This window comes from Plectropomus leopardus, chromosome 13 (assembly GCF_026936395.1).
Source record: "Plectropomus leopardus strain MGB_pleo_1.0 chromosome 13, ASM2693639v1, whole genome shotgun sequence".
In the NCBI taxonomy this organism is placed as follows: domain Eukaryota; kingdom Metazoa; phylum Chordata; class Actinopteri; order Perciformes; family Serranidae; genus Plectropomus; species Plectropomus leopardus.
In genome coordinates, this window is record NC_142188.1 from 5626064 (window position 1) to 5645000 (window position 18937).

The 18937-nt window shown below is 40.0% G+C and overlaps 1 protein-coding gene across 1 annotated transcript in view; it reads left to right on the plus strand.

The window, feature by feature from the left end:
* Positions 1–2311: 2311 nt before the first annotated feature.
* Positions 2312–18937, plus strand: part of slc30a6 (solute carrier family 30 member 6) — a 59747-nt gene continuing 43121 nt past the window's right edge. Inside the window, exons 1-4 of the mRNA XM_042501993.2 lie at positions 2312–2512; positions 3656–3702; positions 5004–5090; positions 12770–12854. Coding sequence (XP_042357927.1) covers positions 2329–2512; positions 3656–3702; positions 5004–5090; positions 12770–12854 — 403 coding nt within the window. The 5' untranslated portion in view covers positions 2312–2328. The remainder of the gene's footprint in view (positions 2513–3655; positions 3703–5003; positions 5091–12769; positions 12855–18937) is intronic.

Genomic DNA, 18937 nt, shown 5'->3' on the forward strand with positions numbered 1-18937 from the left:
GTCTTATTTTGTTTTAATTCTTTGTTTTTCTCTTTCTTTATAAAGTTTTTTTAAAAATTCAAATGCATCAAAAAAGTGCTTCTTTGACTCTATATGACTCTTAAAGTCATTTTAGACTCGCATTTAACCTGCAAAATGTGGCCATAAAAATGCTCAGATGTTTTTAATTTCATTTTTTTATTTGGATGACAACAACATGAAATAAAACAAAAAACCAAAACAAACAAAAACAAACATATCTGGCCCAATATCAGTAGAGCCAACCTAACTTGAAAAGTTGGGGAAACTTACATTTTCTTATTTTACAAATGACCTACAATTATTCAAAATTCAAGAAACCCATGCAAATTTTTATGCAAGTTTTTATTCAAGCTTAAATACTTTTTTTCTTTACTTATTGATGTTTGTTCACCATTGTGAGAGTTTGAAGTTTTGACCCTGAAATTCATAGAAAGACAGTACTGAAAATGACGATCATCATTTAAAATATGCATAATAATGACAAAAATGCAGTTGCATATGCAGAAAAAAAAATAAATTTATGTTTAAAACACACGCTGAATACTACCTCCACCATTGGAGAAACATTTACTGTAAAATGCAGTCTGCTTTACATCTTATGTAATACAAAAAAATCCTTCTGTTGCACAAAAAATTTTCCTGAACTTCTCTTTTTCTGCCACATCAGATATCAGTGTTTGCTCTCTTTCCAGTCTCTTTCCTTCATCCTTTTTTTCTTTTTCTCTACTTCTCAGTGTCAGTTGCCTGGGGCCCCACTCAGCTCGGGGGCCTCTCGGTGTCCCTTTACAAACTGTTGAACAAAAAAAACTCCATTCAGTGCTGTACAAATGGGCAACTACATATTCTACACACACACACACACACACTCAACTTTGACCGAAATCTGCATGAACACACACAAAATTACATCAAAGGGTTTGTCAACACACACACACACACACACACACACAAAGTTCTTTGGGGCCCCGGAAATAATACTCACATTTCCATGCTTGAATCTGTAATGCTTCTTTTTCTTGCTTGTACTTTACACAAACACATGAACATTTTCTTTTAACTAAGCTATCTGAAAAGTTGTATACATGTAAACATTTTATTGCTTTATCAATAAACATTGTTAGATCTGAGATATTTTTTTTGTAATTGTTGCATTGATGTTGTGTGCATTGTTTTTGGGACAGCAGGCTGTCAGTTAATATTAATATGAATGAAAATTAATTTATAGCAAAGCATCAAACACTTTTTGTTGTAGGCCAGAAGCTCCTTCATGTTATTCTTTTTTAGAAAGTTTTATAATGATTCTGTGTCTGTATTAGGTATTTAGTGTTGTATTTATCAGTCACATATTTATATGTCTGAGCTTATACATAGCTCTTTTTTAAAATCAAATACAGTGTTTTCTTCTCCCCTATGCCTGGCCATTGTTCACTTAGGCTGACTTTTTAATCATTTTAACAGCATGCTTTTATAATGCAGGGTGAAGCTGATTAGCAGAGAACTAAAGCTTTCAGTGTTTAGGTCTTCATCATGCCCTTATCCTGGGGGATTTCTTTTAAATTGATATCTTGAACAGTAATCTAAACTTTAGAGATTTCCAGTTTCACTTGGATCTTGCGTCCATCACAAAAATAAATGAAATCCGGAAATATGGGTCTACTGTAAGTAATTTGACAAGTTTTCTTACATCCCTTGTGAAAACATTTTAATGAAAAAGATTTTTAAAAAAGCACAATCATTCTTATTGTTAAACCCTTATTGTTAGCTGCAGTACTCTTATTGCCAAAATGAGAAAATCAGCATGCAGCATGGCTTTCCTTGCAAGTTGTGGGACCAGTGATATTTTTGACTTTTTGCCCTGCCCATACCAATTATCTCAAACCAATAAAAATAGCATTTTTATGTAAAGTGCACTTGTAGCACCAACTAAATAACATGTTTGATGACTGGCTGCTAACATTTAAAGAGCCCAAGATGGAAAACGTTATTTTTCCCAATCATCCAAAATTACCCAAATTTGCCCTGCCTTGAGTAAGTTTACATTCATTTGTTAGACTTCATTCAACTTCTGCAATTTTGACTATTTCATCATCTTATTATTTATAGTTTTCAGTTTAAAAAGTGTGCGTGTGGCAGAAATGGTCTTCTGTACATTACTTTAGCTCTGAATTAGAAAATAAACGCAGATCTGTATAGCACATGAGTCACGTATTTCACTCCGTGGTGATTTACAGATCTGTGGTCTTACGCATGCGCAGTGCAGCCAAATGGAACAGGCTGATGGGTACAGGAAGTTAAAAAATCACAAAAATGGCGATGGACGGAATGATGTCCACGTCTTCGGGTCTGTCTTACCACAATGCCGGGGACTTCTACCCTAGAAAGTTTGGCCCGAAGCCGGACGTGGTGCCGTCCGGGGTCACGGAGAGGAAAGTGGGTCCGCTGGATAAACCTGACATGGTGTCGGTGGATGTTATCAACGTCAGCGACTCAGGTTTGTTATGCTAACAGGCTAACGGCTAACAACACGTAGACATACAGGCGGCTCTGCTAACCGAAGCTAACAGCTGATTTTGAGTTTAGCTGTGAACGTTGAGGTTTTTTTTTAATGTTTATTTCGCTAATAACTGTCTATAACGACAATTCACGCATGAACGGTGTTTTCTTCGGTCTGTGAGCCCGTGTATTATTTTTGTTAACGATAGCATTTTTGCACCGCTAATATTAATCCAGCTAATGTTAGCAATAAAGGTATGTTAATGTCAGCCAGCTTTAAATGAAGCGTAAATCGACAAAAATGTATAAAGAGCAGTTAAAACTAAGTGGAGAAAGAAATACTCAGAGATTGAACTTGTGTAAAAGTACCAGGAGCTCAGTGTAAAAATACACTGTTACCTGTAGCTTAAAAGTCCTGCATCCAAAACCGTACTTAAGTAAAAGTACATAAATATTAGCATCAGAGTAAAAAGTGTCAAAAGTTTTTATGATGCATAATGGCCCATTCCAAAATAATGTTATATCATTATAATATTGAGTTTGTCATTGTAATCTTGCAGCTGGTAAAGGTAGAGCTCATTTGAAGTACTTTATATTTGAGCTGTAATGATTAGTTGATTGACAGAAAAAAAAATGGCAACTATTTTTATAATTGGTTAATCGCATCTACGTGCTTTTGTCTGGTCCTGTCATACATGATAATGACCTGAATAGCTTTTATATTTTTGAACAGTTGGTCGAATAAAAATTGCTTCTCCATGGTTGTCTTCAACAAGGTTAAGTGATGAAAATATTCTAAATACAGTGTTTTTTTTCTTTTCTGTTGGTCTTGTTTAGTGACTAAAACATGTTTTGCTGCTGGCCTTATCCATAGCAGTACATTACTTAGCTTCTGTGGCAGCACCTCTGCTTGCCTCTCCAAACTGGGAGCGTGCTGACTGACATATACTGTAGATAATACGCAGACTGTATATTAGTACCTCATACAGCCCCACACTTCAAAAGATCCAAACTATCCCTTTAAAGTTAGTTAGAGAAAGGGGTTACAATAGAGATGAGACGTAAGTTTTCTCTGTTAAATTAAGTTATTAATGTGTGTGATGACAGTGTTGTTGATGATAGTGTCTATATTCTTCTACAGATGTCCACATGCATAGAAAGAAGCATGAGCATGACACATATGTCCTGGTGAGTGTTTTTTTTTTTAAATATTTAATTTTTTTCATGGTTTTGGTTGGTTATCAAGTTGATTGGTTTAGTTTCCCTTTTTCCCCTCTCCTCATAACAATGACATACATAACAAACAAACTCAGAGCCCATAGAGCTTGCAGCAGTTGTGAAGAGAAGCTGTTTACGTAGCATTTTTTATGAATAAAGAAAGGAGTTCTCACTGGATTAGAGCTTTCTTAACTCTTTGAAAGACTATTTGAAGACTGTTTGAAGGAAGGCTCAGCGTAATTTTCGTTGAGGGACAAAATGTTTCTCAGTCTTTGTGGGTTTTTCTTTTGCAGATTTTGTTTAATTATACTGTTATCATGTTTGAGTCTTTGCCATGAGCACACCTCTGGATGGTGGGGAGACTAGTCTTTAAAAATCCAAACAATTGATGTAATCACAACATTAGTAATAATGTTTTGCATGCATTGTTTATGTGATTAACTCACCTTCAACATAGTGATCTTCAGAATCACATCTCTGCCTGATCTCACAGTACTGTGTGATCAGGCTTTAGTTTTCACAGTTTGATCTGCAGCAGATATACTGTATATATTTCCTGTTTTGTTTATTTGTTAGCAATTAGTCAGGTTTACAAGAATCTTTTGGGACTTTAGGGGTTTATTGAAAATACAAGACATAACAAAAGTAAAATGTCTGCACTGTTTTAAATTTGTTTTAGCAGTTGTCAGCTGTTACTTGTATGTAAAGCTATGTTTGGCCTTTTTGGTGTAGAAGAAGGTGGATTACTTTGAAATGCATGTACTGTCAATAGTGCTATTAGCCATCAAATGTGCAACATTTTGAGTTAATTTGATGACTTTCTCTAATTTATATCTTTGCTGTTTTAGACACTTGTACTGCTTTAAAAATGTTTTGTGCAAAAAGACTGTGATTTTTAAATGCCTCGAGAAAATATCATCATCTGCAGAGATGTTAGAGGGTTGTTAATGTTCTTCAACCTATTTTTTTCTTTCTGTAAGACTTTTGAAAAAACAAATCAGTTTCAAGTTTAGGATCCAATTAAGCAGAAGAAGTCATTGTCATACACTAATACACCACTTGGTGTCAGTGTAGGTCATGCTTTGTCTCCCTCACTGCTTTTCTGCCACAGAGTTGATGAACTGAATTGTACTTAAATAAATTTCAGTGTTGTTCCTGACAACTGTACAGAATTATTTGTGCTGCACATGCTTCATGAGTTAAAGTTATCTATGCTTGTATGAAAAGTTAGATTGTTTTAATAACTATTGTTAATTTTCCTTTAATTACAGGGAACCATTCATCCTTTCAGGAAGACCCACAGATCCATCTTTGGAAAACTGCAGCAAGAATTCAGACTCGTCACCTCAGATAGACGGGTAAGTGTGTTTGTGATGAAAACACTTTATTTCCTCAAAAATCAGGTCTAGTCTTTGTGTCATTTCTGGTATTTTTGCCTTCATTTGCTTTGATCATCATCCAACTAAATCCGCCTGCTTATCATCATCTGTACCTCGTCGTTCCCCCTCGTTTTACTCAGAGGTTAACGTCTGGAGGATCCTCACTTCTTAATCCCATTGTGCTGTAAGCTGGTTAGATTCTGTGTCTCATACACAGAGTCAAACCCAAACACCTCCAGTAATCCTGTTTTCCTATCAGGTCACCATGTTCCTGCGAAAGCAGCAGGGCTGAAGCCCTCAGAGTAAATTACTATCCATAAATACTACGAGCCATGACTGCCGGTCCACTTTGTCTGACAGCTTCTTACTGTAGTCTTAATTTCGGTACATGCTGATCCTAGGTGCTTTAAAGTGTCATTCGGCCCATTTTTCAATTTGCAATTTAATTTAGCTGTTTTTTATGTAATTCTCCTCCCATATTGAAATTTTTTAGGTATCAAACATCATCTTCTGATTCATTTTACAATAAATGCCAATATTTATTACCACTGTGGTAAAAAGTCACAAAACCTCGGGAGAAATGGTTAGGGTTAGTTGGTTTCTTCAACCACTTCTGCAGCATAAAAGCGTGTGTCTACAATGCATTTTTCTTTGGCAAAAAAGCATTGGCAGGGCGCTGGGTAGTCCAGCTAATCAGCTCCTAGAAATTGAGCTTGTTCTGTCTTTGTTGTGATAGTTTGTGATGGACATATCATACAGCTCGGGTTTGACAGTGAAGGAACAGGAGCAGAGACACTGAAGTCTTGTTTGCTTGTCTGCTGCCCTATTGTTGGGCACCAAACTTCTCCTTCAAATCCCCCCAAAAGTGCGCTTTTTTGAGCACATTGACCACTTATGCTGCATTTTGAAGCCTGTTGTTTGGCATTCGTCACACTTTTACAGCAGTATTTAATGGTGATTTAAATGCTAGGGATGGCACTTGTATTACTGCAGCTGTTATGTTTCTGATAAACATACATTAGATATTCCACCTCAGCAGCCACAGTAAACACACTGACGAAAACAAGGAACAGCAGCAGAGTTTGTCCTAATTTCCTGCTCAAAAGAACATGCGTAGTTCGAATGCTTGGAGTGATTTTGTTTCTCTAAAATTAGAGTACATGAAAAAAAAAGTAGTAATGCGTCACAACAACACAGGGACAGATGTAGAGCCTAAGCTAAAAATGCTCCAGAACAACACTGGGATGTAAAAATTACAGATTGTTTTGTGTGTGTGTGTGTGTGTGTGTGTGTGTGTGTGTGTGTGTGTGTGTGTGTGTGGGCGGGTGTCAACGTTATTGTACTATAATCCACTTTGACCACATACTGGCAGGGGGTCTTGCTTCCCCATAGAGCCTTGGATTGGATTACATGGTGTCGTACACGGCTTAGGGACCAAACATAGTTCAAACCGGCGAAAGTTGAGATGCACTTCCTCAGCGCCTCGCCTCATGTCTCCTGTTACCTTTTGTGTTGTGATATAAAAAATGGTCTTGTCGACAACTGATTTCAGATTCTGCTTGATCAATACAGCAGTTTTTAACTGGCTGAAACTGCAGCAGCGACTTTAACACTGAAAAAAAAAAGATTGATGACTTTTTATGCTGAAATCTTTAAATCCAGCAGCATTTCTACACACTAAGAACCTCAGTATGGCTTAAATGAAGTGCTTTTTGAATTTAACACCTGCCTCACACATCTATCCAACATCAGAAATTTAGGGGGGCTGTGTCCTCTGTAAAACTGATAATCAAATGCCCACTTTATTTCAATTAGCTGTATGCAGATGCACGACTATGACTTATTTCTCTTCTTAGCACAACTTTTTATGTGAACATGTGAGTGCAGCACTATAAATATCTTTGAGGAGAAACTGCAAGTGAGCTGTTGTCCATATTTTAATATTTTTTCCTGAGAACTACATACCATCCAGAGCTATTTTCTGCTAGATTTCGCACTGCCAACAGGACACTGAAGTGACATCCTGTAAACTGGCTGGCAGTTAGTATAGCAACAGCATTTTTGCTGCGATGAGTTTGTATTTTCACTCTCACATACAGTATGTGCTCAGTAAAGCCTGGATTTCAGTGTCAGTCCATTTGTCTGTTTTCTTCCATTTTTTCATTATGATCAGTTGCTTGTTTTTCCAGCTTTGTAAAAAAAGTCAGTTGCCAGTGCTGCATTGGGAGGAAAGGAAAAGAAAAGAAATAATTGGAATCAGAAATACTTTACTGATCCCTGGGGGGAAATTGTGGTTCATTACAGTCACTGATGCCAGCAAAGAGAATTATAGCAAGTAGAAATATTTACCACCACAAGTGAATATAAAATATGAAATAGAAATACAGTAGTAGTAAACAATGAAAATGAAATATATTTGTAAAGAATAAAATAAAATATAAATTTAAAGAAATACATAAATAGACAATTGGCATTAGTATGTGAATGTTTAAATTATATGGACAATGTGCTAAGTGTGAAAAGTATGTAAAATATAAAACTGCACCTCATAAGATAAGATATGCCTTTACTGTCTCCCTTAGGAGAAATTTATCTTTGACATTTGAAAGAACGCAGGCCACATACATACATAGTCACACTGCAATTAACACACAGCATCCCCCTGATCCATACACCCCAAGATTATTGCACAAATGCCCACCTCATGATGTTCCAGTGCTGGGGCAGTACCTACCCTGAAATAGCAGCTAAAAAAGTCCCTCAAGCCAATTAATGGCTCACCCGGTAGAGTGTGCGCCCCATGTAGGTTCAATGCCATCCTGAGTCTTTTTCTCCACTTTACTGTCGCTCTCCAACTGTGGTTATAAAGTACCTTAAATGGCAATGTGAGAGCTGTATTCGTTCTTAGTTCTTGCAATGCAGACACAACAAAAGGGGCATTCTTAAAACTCTAAAAAAAAACATGCCTCAGTCCGAAGACGCCTAATGCTGTGGTCAGCTGAAACAAATATAGACTTAAACCTTTAACCGTGGTCCCGATTTAATGATTACAGTGTTTAAATATAAGGTGTCAGGCCTCAACATAACCAATCATTGCAAACATCAAGGTGATACTGTGCTCCTGTAACCTATCTGAAAAACTTTGAAGCCAGATATGATTTCATTCATCACTTATCCTTCAATAATCAAGATAAAACTGGGCGGAGATGTGTCTTTGTGTGGCTCCCAGAATATCCTGGTCAAAACTGGAGAAACAGAGGCAGATGTATCATGACTTTTTACTTTGAAGAGCTCAAGCTCTAAAAGTTTACACATCCCATAATGCAATTTGGTAGATTCTCTTAATTGGACCCTGCTTGACTTGGCAGACCTCTGTTTATCAACTGGGAAACCCACTTTTCATGCCTGCAATCATCTTTAAATTTCCTGTAAAGCCCTACAAAGTTTTCCAGTACAATTTTGCACAAAACTGCACTCAGTCTTACGGCTGTACCTGACTGAGAATTATGTCGGTTGAAATGGATTTGACTGTTCAATATGAATATTTGACTTTTTTTTCCTGTATCAAGTTTTAAAGTTTGAATAGTGCTCAGTTGGGCGTTCAGACGGTATGACCGTGGCATTCACATAATTGTAATTGTAATAAACAACAAAAGTTTGCTCACACTTAATATCAAACAAAGCCAGAGACTGTGTCGTGATGAGCTTTATGTGTGCTGCAAATTCACCACTTCTGCAGAAGCTCTTCTGCAGCTCCTTGTACTAAAGACTAGCATGAAAAGTCAAGAGTGCTCACTCTGCAGCAACATCTGGAGACCAAATTGTCTCTGGAAGCACACTGCGCAGCACTCCAACTGTCAGAAAAAAGAAAAATGGTCTTGAACTCGACTTGATTCGACTGACTGTCTCACTTTTGAGGGGCAGACCTACTCAGTTTCATACAGTGTATTAAAGTAACCCTAGAGCAGAAGCGAGTTTGAATGAATTCTAATTCACTCAATTCACCATGTCCGTTATACATGTTTATGGTGCTGGACTTTGTTGCTTGAGCTCATCAGTCCCTGTTGCCGTAACAAAATGTCCTGATAAAACTGGAGCAGGGACATCAGGCCGTCAGCAGAGGAAAGACATGACTGCAGGGCAGGAGAGAGGACCAGGCGTCATCTCGTTTCTGCTGCAGCAGCCGAGTCGGAAAACTCCTCTGTCCGCGTTAACAGGCCTCCACCGCTGCCGCCGATTCATTATGTAAGTAGGTTTATTTTGAGAGGAGAACACAGCCACCCGTGAGACACAGAGCCCTGACGGCTCCAATCTGAGGTGGATGTGTTTTCATTGCTACTGGAAGCGAGCCGTGCCGGGTCACGAAGGCGGCGAGCTGCAGGTTTTAGTTTGCCCCAAAAGTCTCACAAATCCTCCTGCACGTCCTTCCAGCCTGTTATGATAAAACTGAGCTCTCCTTCTTCCTCTACCTCTCGTCTTCAGAGGCTAATATGAGTCACGCCTGTGCTCACCATGACACACATTTCCCCAGCGCTGCCCGATGATGCAGCAGGGCACGGCGCTCAACAATGATGTAATCAGGTCTGGCGTCAGCAGGGGCTCCTTTATTTAATACAGTACCTGGTGACTGAGGCGCTGTACGAGCGCTGCAGCTCTGTCACTCCAATGTCACATGCAACATCAATATGTTGGCTCGCCGTTATGCCAGCGGACAGCCGGGCGACGCCGCTGACGAACAGACGGGGGCAGCAGAGTTTCAGGATTTGACATTCATGCACTCTCCTCCAGGCGCTCAGGGTATTTGTATGTGAAGGGGGGGTTGGGAATGTTTTGGGCCAAGTGCTGTCTCTCTGTTTGCACACACGGACACATGCACGCATGCATGCACTCACACACGCACGCACGCACACACACACACACACACACACACACTGTGGGTCTCCCATGCCTGTCGCTGGCTAGTGCTGTCACCAGACGCCCTAGTGCTGTCATAACACAGCACACCACAGTAATTGTAGATTTCACAGCACTCGGCGCTCCCCACCACGGCATATGACTCCAACACGAAGTGACAGGCCAGGACACACACACACTCACACGCACACACTAACACACACATACGTTCCCTTGTTCCATTTCTTGTTTCTCTTTCCTCTGACACACACAGACGCACTCTCTCTTTCTGCTCAGAGGGCGAGTTTAGACTCCACATTTATTTATTTATTTTATTTTCTCCCATTGAAAATTCTGCTGAATTTACATCCAGGCCGAGCGAGTATTGAATGGGCTCTGAAACAGAATGTTTTGGGCTAAATTAATTGGTCTTTGGTCATCTTTCATTGGTCATTTGTCCAAACACTTAAACATTATGTTTTCTTGACAAATGACTTATGCTTGTTGTGTGTGTAATGATTGCTGCCTCTCAGAAGCAAAGAAGGAAGAAAAGTAACCCTGATGTAGCGTCCCACAAAACCTCGTAGGAAGGCATTTGTGGTGGACAAAGACCGCAGTTCACGTCCTGTCTTCCATAAACATTAAATGTTGGTTTCTTTTAACCACAATCCTCTCCTTAACTCAACCAAGAAGTTTAAGTTGACTGAACTTAATCAAATGTTTACGCACAGAACAGCACCACATTGACTTCATGTTCAAATCAATTTTTCCATTTACTGTAAAACGGCAGGTTGCAGTCACTTTGTTTGAGAGAGTAACGCCAGTAAAAATACATCTGCCTTCCTCAGATAGCCTTGTTAGATTCAGTCAGAACATAAAATGTAACACATGCATTTATACAAAAAATAATGTGAAAACAAGGCTATGGCAAAGACAGTCAACACACACACACACATATATATATATATATATATGTAGTATATAGATAAGCAAATATTGGCAATATTAACAAAGCACGGCTACCAGCTAACTCTCCTGCAGTGGGTCACACTAGTAACATCAAACATCAAAATGTCACACTTGTGCCACCCAGTACCATCCTGCTGGGTGTCCCTTTCATACAGACCCTGTTTCAGCGTTGTCACTACTTCCCTGCCAGCTTAAAGGTGAGACAACTCTGTCGCCCAATTTTGCAACTGTATTTTATACATATAAACGTGAGACAGAATATCGTGTGAAATTACTGCCTTAAAGAGGCAGTGTTAAAGGGCACATTTGGGAGCCTGCACGTATTTCACACACTGTACTGTATGGTAGATTTTGAGGATGTAGACTGAGTGTGCATCAGTCATAACTGTGACAGGGATTATCAAAAAAACATCAGAAAGGCTGTGCACAACTTAAGAATTCATAGCTAGATGATGCGTCGTCCAGGGTCACTTAGCATGCTCAGCAGGTGCATTAAATCAGTGATTAATTAAGATAGATGCAATTTTTAAAAACAGTGTAGTAACCATATGGGTCATCTTGCGAGGCACTGGTAAATGATTGTGTTATTAGAGTAGAAAGACTTGTTGATTATAAAATGTGTATTTCTATAATCCAGGTGTGAACTGAAATGTAAAATATCTTCAGTTGTTTTTAAAAAAGATTAAAGTAAATTATTGGACTTTATAAAGCATTTTAGTGTTTTATCATAATGAAACAGATGTTACAGATGAGCAGAACTGCTCTTTCTCAGTACTGAGCCTGTTTCCTGCTCTCCCGTCCTCTGAAAGTGACCTTCCCCTCAGCTGGTATTTCTGTGATGAACTGATTCAGACTGTAGTGACTCGTTCAGTCAGACAATTCAACAAAATCCCCCAGCCGGCACAGCAGGTCGACCGCAGGGCAGGAAACTCACTCTGAGTCCAGCAGCCAAAACCCAGCAGCTCCCAGTCGGTTTGTAGGTTTGGATTGGGATTAGACGGCGGCTGGTCACCTGCCAGAGTGTCTGCTGCTGCTGGACGCTGACTGACAGCTGGGGAAACCCTGTTCAGGAGAAAACTGTTGTATAATATCTCCTGGATCAGCTTTGTGTCGTCACGGTCACCTTCGTTTGGACGAATTTAACAGAAACGCTGCATTACTAACTGCGATTTGAAAAATGCTGTCACAAAAGATGCTTTTGAGTTGCATTATGGGAAATGTAGGATCCAGTGTTTTGATGCTTGGCCCGTACAAGAGACAAGAGATGCAGTTAATGATTATTGTCTGTAGCTAATGATTCTTTCCATCAGCGATTAATCTGCACTTAATTTCCTTCATTAAGTGATTAAAAATTGTCCGTGGTTAGACGTGTTCAACTGAGTATTGGTTGTCTTTATTTCAATTTGGGCTTGTAAATTGGTATTAAGTTCATTTCCAGGGTCCTTTTAAAAATAAAGACCTTGAAGTTTGTTTAGCTTAACTTTTTGGTATTTAAATGCTTAGTTGTGCTACTTTATCTAATTATATAATCTACTAACGATATGTCAGCCAGTTTACTTGGCCAATATATCAGTGTTCATGTAAAATGAGCTTATAATGTCAACCCTCTACTTATGTACTTATGAGCAACTATTACAAATGATTTTTTTTGTTTTCAAAAGAAAATGTGCAAATGTTTTTACCTCCCTGCATAATCAGTGACATTAGTGGGGCCTCAAGCCAAACGTTGAGCCTCTCTTCTCCTGTTTCTAACCTGTTCTTAAACAGTTTTTGTGTTTTCTTGTTGTCGTTTCCAGTCGTGGAGGATCCTGCTGTTTGGGGCGCTCAACCTGCTGTGTACCGGCTGTCTGCTGATGTGGTGCAGCTCCACCAACAGTATGGGTGAGCGCGCACACACACACACACACACACACACAAACACACAAACACACAAACATACAAACATGTGCTACAAACTCTCACACACACACACACACACACACACACACACACATAAAACAAACACAGTGACAGATAGACACATGCAAACTGACATACACACGCACACAGAGACAGCTGTACACAGAAAAACACACACTTTGAGGCCTGGACACAGACATTAACTGGCGGAGATACCTGTCTACACACAGTAAACACAGATTGACAGTTACACACTTAAACGCACACACAAAAGCATGAGTACGTGTGTGTGCTGCAGCTTTAGGCACACACTGAACAAGTCTTTAGGAAGTGTGTTAGCAGTGTCGTCTCACCACAGGAGTCCAGGCTGATCCTGCTACTGCTGGTGTTTGTGTGTTTGTGTGTGTTTGAGGGGGGTAAGCTCAGTCAAAATATGGCACTTTAAAGGGCATGTTGAAGAAACAGAGTCCTTCACAGCATCTGTATTTACCCTCCGGTGCTACAACACAGGGAACATGTGTCATATTGACAGGAAGATTTTTTATTTATTTTTTTGTCTTTCTCCAGATACATACAACAACAGGAGAGCAGAAAACTAACAAATTAAAGAAGGAGTTTATAGAATATTTCTGATTTATTACAATTCAAGCCTTAGTTTGTAAGTTCTGCCCATCATTTATATTAGTAATGAAAATTTTGCACTCACTCGTTCACTCGAGAGAACCAGGAGCAGTCACATAATGAGACAGGTGGAAAACAAAACAACAGGTTAGTCAACAACAGTCATTTAAACAATTATTTTAAGAATGGCAATCATTTTCTCTGTATACTGTAGAGGAGGAAATGACTGTTTACTGTGAAATTGTTACCAAACTTGTCTGTTTTTATAGATCACAGTCATACATGTTGATTCAGCTTTGAGCTGCTTATCTTAATATCTTACTATCTTACTATCTGTATCTGTGAGCACAATAAGACATTATTACCGCCATTTCAGATATGTTCACTTTCACTTTGACCTCTAAATACAGTGGTTAAAACAATTTAGTAGTTGAGAAAATTGAGAAAATATGAGATGTAGTTCAAAGAAATTCGTTAGAACGCATTCCAGCCATGTCCGTGCTGCTCTCATTCTCCCCCGGTGTCTCCGAATGTCCACTCCGCTGTCATTCTCCGCATTGTCTCCCCACTCTCATAGTCCGCCTGTGCTTCTGCCGTCGTCTCCGCTGGTGTCTCCGAATGTCCGCTCTGCTCTTATTTTCTGCTGGTGTCTCCGAATGTCCGCTCCACTCTAATTTTCTGCTGGTGTCTCCGAATGTCCGCTCCGCTCTTATTCTCCGCCGGTGTCTCCGCTGATGTCCTCTCCGCCGATGTCCTCTCCGCCGATGTCCTCTCCGCCGATGTCCTCTCCGCCAATGTCCTCTCCGCTGTCATTGTCCACAAGTGTTCCCGCCGGTGTCTCTGCAATGTCTCCACCTCTCAATCTCTTTTAGGACACCAAAATGTCTCGATCCGGCCCTGATACGGTCATTTATTAGCATGCTCGCTGCTTACAGTAACTGCTGAACACCGGTGTAAGCGGCCGCCGTCTCCCCCTTCCCTCCTTCTGCTCTGTATGCTGAAAAATAAACTGATATCTGATGTTTGATTCCCTCCAACAACAAGCAGAACAACATGTAAATATGCAGAGATCACAAGAAAGCCGTTACGGCACACCGAAAGGCTAAAAGAAAGAAAAACCAAATGTACATAATGCCAGAAATATAAACAGGTTCACAGAAAGTGCCACAAATATAACTGGTTAACTGTATGATGCAAATTAAAAATATACACTTGCCATGTGAGATAAAGCCAAGATAAAGCCCCGCATCAGGATGTGATTGCTGTCAGTCAGAACTTTCAGACAGTTTCGGTCACTGCCCCGTCTGTTCACTGTCACGTTCAGTTGATTACTGATTATTTCATGATGATTCATCACCCCCTGTTGGTGTAATCCTGATGAACAGTTTATTTGTCCTGTGAAACTGCTACAGAACATTCAGCTCTGCTCTGGAAACATGAATGTACTGGGATTTTGGGGTTTTAATGATTTTAAATGTATGCATGAAATATCATTTGTCAGTAGCTCCCATAACTATCAGTGTTGGTCTTAACTCTGAGTGTGTGTTTGGGTGTTTGGGTTGTCTGGCGGCCTGTCTGAGCTGAGCAGCAGCACTTAAAACCATTTCTCTGCCTCAGCTGAGCTGTCCACTGGCTGCGCTCTGGACGATGTGACGGGCTTATATTTAGGATGCTAAGACACACATGCACGCACACACACACACACACACACACACACACACACACATACACATACACAACTCCAGATTTATACTTGCATGCAGAGAGCAGTGATTGCAGGTATGTATGGCCATAGAAGAACTGTGTACATTTTGGAGATGAAGACAAAGTAATCACTGGGGAGGAAAGTAGATTTTTTTTAAATCCATACCTTATCAGATGCAATGTGTATTTTTGGAGTCAGTAGTTAAATGTTAGGTCAGGTGTGATTTAGGGTGTGAAGGCCAAAGAGTAAATAGGAGTCAGTTTATCAAGTTTTTGTCTATGTGGGTGTATTTTATTGGTTTTGATTAATTAGACATAATTAATTTGGCTGTAAATGTGCACATCTTTCAGTGCTGCCTGTCTCACTGCCTATTTGTTGAATGGGTGAAACTCAGCATACAGCTGTGCAGTGAGACAGCTGTGCAGTGAGACGCAGTGTTTATGGTCAGCGAGGCTCGTGTCTGCCACCAACATTAAATCCTCTCAGGGATTCCATCACTCAGGAAAATGCTGCCACGAAAAGAACAACATGCAACCTTATCCCTGCTCACCCGCTCTGCCTGCAAATACTGCAGCATAAGCCACACACACACACACACACACACACACAAACACACACATAGCGGTGGCGTCAGGTGTCGTGCAGACAGGAAGCGGAGGACAGAGGTATCGAACGAACGGGGGGGAAGGCGACACCGCCATCAATACTCGGCCCCCGATGAGAACAACAGGAGCAGACAGCGGCCCAGTCTCAATACTGTCAGTTTCCTCCTCGTGTATAAAGTCTCCTCCACTCACATAATCAGCACACCAGCTGTCAGATGCTCAGGAGTTCATCTGCTGCTTCACTTGAGTCTTTCCATTTTGGATACTTTTTTGCCTTTTCTTCAGTCCATCTGACAGTTACAGCTTCAGATTTCGTGATGCTGAGATGATGAAGAATGATGCATTGCCCGAGTTAAAGCTTTTTTGCAGTAACGGAAAAGTCCAAGAGTTACCAGGACACATTAACAATTAAAAACACTGAAAGGGGCTACTCTTTTTGAGTGTTTACTTTTGATTTACTGTGCACTTTCCTGGTGATGCTTGTTTATGTCACACAATTTTAGGATAGAGGCTGATGGTGCCCTCATCTCCTGTAACCTGTTTCTATTCACACTGCGCACACTTGAATGCTAAGCTTTCAGTTTCTTTTACGAATGGCTGACGATTTCTACTGTTTCTCAGAGGTAGAAAGTTCTTTTTACAGTTGGTTTCTTTTGGCTACCACAACAAAAAACAGTAAGCACACTTTGTAGGTTTGCCCCTTGAAAGTCAAAGATTCGGATCACCAGTTGAAGACCCCTTGGTGGTCGGAGATTCTTTAAGTGGAGCAGTTTTTATTGTTTTTTGTCAGTGTACAGTGTACTTCTGGGGATGTTTCAGTCTGCAGATGTAGCTGCAGAGCAGAGTTAATTTTGTCAGTCTTAGTCTTGAGAAGAAAGTTAAATATTATTTTAGTCACATTTTAGGCATTTGTATCCTTAATAGTTATAGTCTAATTTTAGTTGACGAAAAGTCAATGTTTTATTCAACTAGAATTCATGAAATTCTAGTCAAAATGTTTTTTTTCTATTTAAACTAATCCAATTAGACTAAAACAGGCCCCAGAAATTAGAACAACTGGTGTCAACTATTTACTGGAGTTTACAGCCAGTCGGCGCTCCAGTCTCAAACTGTTGCTCATAAGGCGTTAGAAAATGATTGCACCCACTGCCGTTGTTGGCCGTTCTGTTCTCCTCTGCTATCCTCTCATTTTGAATGTCTGATAGTCTGCTGACGTTTTGGTCTCCTCCTGTCTTGTCCTGTCTTGTCCCATCTTGTCAGTGAGAAAGAAACGTAGATTCTGTCATAGTTTTCATTATCAAGATCTATTTTGAGCTCGACATTGTCTCATTTTGGTTATGGAAAAAGGTCTTCATCAACCAAATTAACACTTGTCCATTATTTAGACAGCCTATGGTCCCAACAGTATTCTCCCTTGAGATGCAACATCGCAACATTGACAACATAGAAATTTGAATCATTTCATCCTCTACTGGTGGCAAAAAAGGCAAATAATGCATTTGGTGTATGAATTATGCTACTTTTATCTCTGTTAAAATACCTATTATTGAGAAAGAGACAAAAGAGACAAAAACATTAATAAAACAGATTTCACACTTTTAAAAGGTTCATTGTGTTTATATTGAGATCATGAGGCTCAAGGACCTGTGTGCTCTGCTGGCATATTAACAAACTGTACTGAGATTCATCTCTCATTATTCTCATTCACTGGCAGCCGTGAGTCCTACACACTGACAGTGTGTTTCCAGTGAGCTGATATGGGTTAATATGGTTCTGTGCACTGTATGTGTGTGTTGGACAGTATGTACATTCGATGCCTCCAGTGCATTCAGCCTTTACTTTAAATGAAGCATAACCTACACACACACACACATGTCCCTGATGACTTCCTTTTTGCAAGTCTGATACCATGTTCCAGGGCCTCATATGTACATACTGTACATGCCTGCACTCTGCTGCAGGAACACATGCATGGAAACACACAGAGCTCTGGCCCCATTAGCTCATGACTAACGGCTTAACAGACGTCTAAGTACACACACTACGCCGTACACAACACACACGACGGTATAGACTCCATGCGGGCCCTGCTGATGCACTGAGGCGGTTAACCCTTTGTTGACCTGTGAAGCTGCAGATAGTCGGCAGAGGGCGGCTTAACCAGACTTACTGTTCCTGATCTCATTTCCTGTATGTGTTTGTGTGTACTAGTGTGTACATTAGTTAACAGAACATGGGACCAGATTGTACTATATGTTTATGTATGCATGTATCTCTTCCGGCTCACTAATTACGGAGGGAAGATGGTGCAGACTGTATTTAACACAGTGTAACAGTGTTTTTCAAGATTCACAAATGTGTTCACAGTGAAAAAAAAACACTGCTGTTTTTTACAAGGAGAATACATCTGAGTGACTTACTTTACTTTGCCCTACTTTGAATGAGAGGCAGGACATGTTAAAGCTCTTAATGACCTTGATCTTTTGGCGCTGGAGATGCAAGAGAGCACTTCATCTGATGTGGATGCAGAAGTTAATTTATGCAGCATTTATTTTTTTTGCCACTTCAGGGCAGCAGACCTGTGATGCCTTATAAATTTGTTACGGCTCTGGTTTGGTCTCTAATAACTGCCTGTCTGTTGTTTGGTGCTGGGCAGACAATAAATCAGATTAAACACATTTCAAGTTTTGCTAACACTTTAGCCTCATGGTAAAAAATTACAGCTGCAGCTTTAAGTTCACATTCATGTAGCTGATGTTAGCTAGAGCCTCGAATCACAGTGTGTCCTCCGCCTCACATCACTACTGACCACTGAGTAGGACCGATAGCAGCTCTGGAGACAGACCTCCTGTCAGTGGAGGGGCTTAGGACGGAGAGGGGAGAGCTGCAGAGAGAGGGTGTGTTTTCAAACTACCTACCGCTTTTTTAACCTGTGTGAAGCTCTTCCTCATAAATAGTCTAATTCTGACACAAACTACCTTTGGATTGTGCAGCCATAAGAGCAGAGACTTTTTGGTTCCTTTGGTTGAACCCCAGTGAATTTCTACGTTCTGTTGTTCTGTAACTGTGTTTTTTTCAAAGTAAAAACAAAAGTTGACTCTCGAGTCTCAGCTTTTTGTCAGTGTCTTTCCTCT